At 42.5% G+C, this 5,358-nt stretch overlaps 1 protein-coding gene across 1 annotated transcript; it reads right to left on the bottom strand.

Moving 5' to 3' along the window:
• Window positions 1–971: 971 nt before the first annotated feature.
• LOC131682684 (collagen alpha-1(I) chain-like) lies at window positions 972–4,544 on the bottom strand. Its single transcript, XM_058964367.1, has one exon. The coding sequence runs from the start codon at window positions 4,216–4,218 to the stop codon at window positions 2,455–2,457; it is 1,764 nt and encodes a 587-aa protein (XP_058820350.1). The 5' UTR covers window positions 4,219–4,544; the 3' UTR covers window positions 972–2,454.
• Window positions 4,545–5,358: the final 814 nt, after the last annotated feature.

Raw genomic sequence — 5,358 nt, 5'->3', positions numbered from 1 at the left:
ACATACCCAGTTTTCTGCACTTCTGCTAGAAAGTGCAAAAACGGTGCAGTTTCAGTGCACTCCACTACACCGGTGTCAATCAATCGAAAACCCCATCAGCTGCCAATAGTTTTATTTACTTTAATTTGGCTTACACACTAAATGTGCGTAACTCATATTTGGGTTAATTTAGTTGTACTAAATGTTGTATGCAACAGTTTCGTACACGCAGAAGAATCAGACCTTTTTGAATCAACAAAACGTTTAGTTGAATATAAAACGTGGCGAATGACTGTTTCAAGCTGAAATGGGCGTTTTTCGAAAGCATGTATTTGGTTTAGTTCAACAAATACTTCTGTTTACATTTTAAATAGAAACATTGTTGAATCAAAATAAAATTTGTTAGATCTAACTGATCCCTTTGTTAAAAACCAACAGAATCTTTGTTTAATTTCAACTAAATTTGAGTTGTTCTCTCCTTTGGTTAATTCAAAAGATTTGTTTTTGTTTCTTCGAACTTGTTTGTTCGGTTAAACTTATGATTTTGTTGTTTCAAACGATATATTTGTTGAAACTACTGAAAAGCCAACAAATGAATTTGTATTGATTGAATGAAACCTGAATCTTGTTTGTCACTATATCAAACGGGAAAATTGATATTTAAAACCAAAATTAGTTTTTTTACTGATGTTTTTTCTGCTTGTAGCCTTTACTAGTCTTAAGGCGGTTACTGCTGTGGGCTGGACATGTGGTGCGAATGCCAGAAGGGAAACCAGTTATTGCTATGCTCAGCAGAGAACCTGAAAAAGGTCGTCGACTTTGGAGCACACTCGTTGTCTGTGTGCAAGGCATCATTGCACTAGGCCGGAGACACAATGGATTCATATTCGATTTCTGATTCTGGAGCGGTTCTGTTTGCTGTTGGGCATAACCACAAATCTCATGAGTCAGAAGGGAAATGTGATACAGGTCAAAAAACATACAGTTGCAAGTTGAGTTTAGGGAAAATCCTTTATTAGCAAAACCAACCGTGCCGAAAAGTTTATCTCTTTCATAAATTGGTGCTATTGTTTTATAATTTTATTTCAGTAGCCTTCCATCTGTTCAGATTATTTGACTCGCAATACCACTTAATCTGTATTTAGTAATTCCGTTAGCAAGATAAGCAAAATGTTCAAAGATGTCGAAAGGGGCCGCAACCAATAGGTTTATTCCAATTCATTGGCTTTCAATGATCGCTTTTACCTTATTTGTTCATATCATGCTTGTTATCCACATGTAATCAAAGTTTGGTGTGAAATTCATCTGCTCTAAGGCTGCTGTATTTATTGAGATTTTAGAACTTATGTCTCTTCTGAAAAGCACATTCTGGTTGTCGATAGGTAGGATTCTTCCACTTATTTTTGTTCGATTTTTTCCAACACGTGATAATTTTGTACAGTAGAAATGTAATGTTATATTCTTATTTGTTCGCTTATTTCAGCTTCTGAGTTACCTATGTAGACTAACAAGAATTCCTCCAATAAAACTATGTAAGATGCTGCAGGTAAAGGGAAAATAAAATGCGCTCTCTATACACATTTCTGGTCTAGTTTAATATCGTTCTCTATCACATAAGTTTTTTTTTATTCGACGTTGCGAAATATTCAATAATACATCGGTTAAGGATCTGAGAGAGCTGTCCGCCTCAAAAGTTTAAACCGGCATGGTTGCCTAGTAAAATTATCCAAAAGAAAAAACAGCTACCACCTAAACAGGTTCGTATATCCTACTCAGACTCGGCTGCTACACGGATAGTATAAAATCCTTTATTATAGTTCAGTACGTAAAACGTCGCACACAATAGAGCATGCAATTGTCACGATTGTAGAATGGGCGAAAGGGTGGGACAATTTGGCATTGAGGAAAGTGAATGTGTGTCATTTAAAGATTGCGAGATTACATGATCAATTAGACCTAATTATTGTGATGTTCCGCAGTGACTGCTGTTTATAAAATTCCTGTTCAGGAGCCGTTAATTTCACCGATTAGTTGGTATAGGACATCCAAGTAAATGACTAATGACAAGTGGATCGATTCACTACAGATAATCTGGTGAGCTGGGTTGCTATCTCTAAGTTGAGTATCTTTGCAAGCTGTGGAAATATTCAAAATTGATCGAAGGCCCATTTAAAAGCTTAACATTTGCAACACTACTTTTTATGTTGTCTGTAGATCGTTCATATTCTTTCAAGCTGTGTATTCTTGAGCAAGCCCATTGATTTGATGAAGCGACAAAATTGCACCAGATTAAGAATTATTTTTTATTGTTAGCTAATCAAGATTCCTTTTCTCCATTTATCTCCCGTTTTATTTGATTGGATTCCATCTGCGAATCGCTCACTTTGTCCCACCTAGTGCAACCAGTCGAGTTAGCTTACGTATGCAATTTTGACTAGGAGTGATTGCAAGGACACAGACAGCTTACTTGTGGTTCTAGATGAAACGCACGACGGCAGCCAACAGCGCGGGTAGCGATGACAGCAGGAATAATTTTACCCTCGTTGATCCACTGGTTTCCTGGCGCGACTGGTTCAACGGCTGGCTGGTTACAGCGGCTGCAGTTTCCTGAGCGATCGAGGCATCCAGGTTGACCGGTCCGTTGTTGGGGTCAGGCACAAACTGTCCAGTGGCTGGGTCGTAGCTTCCAGGGGTGAAAATTTGAGTTAACGGATCGTACTGTCCTTGCTGGAATATGCTGGTGTCCGGGATGTAGCGGCCTGGGGTGAAAACACCGGTGGCAGGATCATATTCACCGGGGGGAACGTATTGTCCAGTAGCTGGGTAGTATTGACCAGGTGGTGGATAGTATTGCTTTCCTGTCGGAACCGGTGCTGGATTTGTTTCGTTATATTGCGCAAGAGGCGTTGATATTTCCGTAGTATTATTCTGTTGTTCGCTGGTTGAATTGTTGTTCATGATTACCGGAGTATTGGGAACGCCAGACACACCACCGTCATGAGGAGCCGTTTGTGAGTTCATAGCATCACCTGAAGGCGGTGCGGCAGCAGCAGCTGGAGCACCTGGTGCAGGGGCAACAGGTGCTGATGCAGCCGGGGCAGCGGCAACAGGCGCTGAAGCACCCGGAGCTACGGCAGCTGGAGCTGCATTGTTATTGTTTTCTGGGTTTGCATTAACAACAGTTACACGATCTCGATAGATAACGCGATCTTCCGGTTTAAGTGCATTATAGATAGCAGCTCCGGCAGCTCCTGCCAATAAGCCAGTGCCAATTCCAGCAGCAACTCCTCCAATGCCAATTCCTGAGGATTGAGGCTTATATGCTCCGGCTGGTATGGCCGCGATTGGGAAACTCGGTGCAGGGGCGTAATTAACTGCTGGAGCAACACCACCACCCTGGAATCCGCCATGAGGAGCATGATAACCTGTTCCACCCGAGGGGAATCCACCGAACGATGGTTGATGACCACCAAAACCTCCTGGCTGATGGTACCCACCTGGCTGCCCGAATCCACCTGGTTGTCCGAATCCACCTTGCTGCCCAAATCCACCTTGCTGTCCGAATCCACCCTGTTGACCATACCCACCCTGATGGCCAAATCCTCCTGGTTGTCCGAAACCACCTGGCTGTCCCGGCTTAAAACCTTGGTTTCCAGGGCTGTACACGGGTGGTGGTTGATTGAAATGTGAATTAAGATTTGGATTGTTCACGGCTGAATATGGTGGTGGTGCACCGTGCTGCGGGTTCACCGAGTACGGGGGTGGTGGAGCTCCGTGAGTTTGGTGTACGTTGTGGCTTTGCTGTACCGGATATGGTGGTGGTTTGGCGCCTGGTGCGCTCTGCGCAGGATATGGCGGTGGTTTAGCAGCGTTCTGCACGGGATAAGGTGGTGCAGCGGCCGCTGGTTTCGATTGCTGGTTATTGTTAACATTCCAACCTATAGGGCGCGAATTCGCTGAATTGTCCACTGGAGCTGATGGTTGCGGTTTGGGTTTCTGTTGGTAGTTGTTATAGCTCAAACTTCCAGGATTGCTGTAGGATGACGGTGCCGTCTTACTGGGCTTTGAAACGCGACCACTGCTTGACGAGGATGACGATTTGCTACGGCTGTTGTTGGTCTTCCGAGCTTCCAGCGCTGGCAAGAAATTAGTGGCACACAGCAGCAAACAAAACGTGAACACCTTTAGCTTATTTTTGTCTATTCGCAACGATATTTTCCGCCTCATTTTGTTATTCATTGCCTTGAAGCACCACAAACAGGTTATTGGAAAAATCCACTTATATTTCTGCGTTTATTGCGTTTCTCTTGCTCAACTTGCACCCCCACTTGAATCACTTTTTTCTGCTAAATAATATCACTATTCGCACGTCTTTCGCGTAATCGATCGAAGTAAGCTGCTACTGTAAAGGATTACAAATCACGCACAGTTTTATGACTAAGCAACGAAGATTATTACAATTATTTTTGCCAAATTCGTCAGGAAAAATCAATAAATGCAATTTGCCTACTGGCAGACCACTTCGTGTGACATCAATCGAGATAATACTAACTGCTCACTATTACTCATTGCGATATACCAAACCATGGTCGAATGGTCCACAGTCACGCATACACATACATCGAAATGGCTATGCGAACACGTTGGTAGAGGGTTCCCCATTCACAAATTAAAATATTCATCAAATTTCGCATGGCTTTGAGTGCGGTACGAGGGTATAACAGTGTGTGAGTGTACTGTTATACTTGAAGCGCTTTTATATTATGTAGCGGTAGTAGTTATAAGGTTTCTATCAATGAAAACATCGGTCGCTTGCATTGAACCGTTCGGTGGGCAATACCGGACGGAGATATATTTAGTACCAGAATGATGAAAATCGTTGATTTTTTGAAAAAGCCTAACAGAAAGGCTGAAAGCTAGGTACATGATATGTGTTAAATTAGACCGCATTATAAAGGCTTTAACCTTAAAATCTTTCGGCTCTATTTTCTGGCTAGAAAAAATTCTAACCTGACGGAGCTTGGGAATCGGACACAGGTAAGCTGCGTGCACGGCAATCGACTAACCAACTACGCTAGCCAGCTTTATTCAATAGTCGTTTGAAACAGTATTTTCAAAAACTTTGCTGAAGACATTAGGGGTGACCGGGGCTGGTTGGCCGAGTGCCTTTTGTGAAAAGGCTATTATGCGCAGTAGCGACATCTATAGTGATTTTGATGGGGTATCAGGTCACCAATGTAGCGACGTAATTTCAGGTGTTTTGGTGGTGTCGTTTGTACAGGAGCACGTTTGTTCTTTTTTCGGCACTGGTGAGTAAATTTCTGTTTCTGAAAAATAATATGTGTAACGCGAATCAATTTACATCCGATTTCCAATAAC

This window comes from Topomyia yanbarensis, chromosome 2, assembly GCF_030247195.1.
Source record: "Topomyia yanbarensis strain Yona2022 chromosome 2, ASM3024719v1, whole genome shotgun sequence".
Lineage (NCBI taxonomy): Eukaryota > Metazoa > Arthropoda > Insecta > Diptera > Culicidae > Topomyia > Topomyia yanbarensis.
The sequence above is the reverse complement of the archived record's forward strand: the minus strand, read 5'-3'. Positions and strand labels throughout refer to the sequence as shown.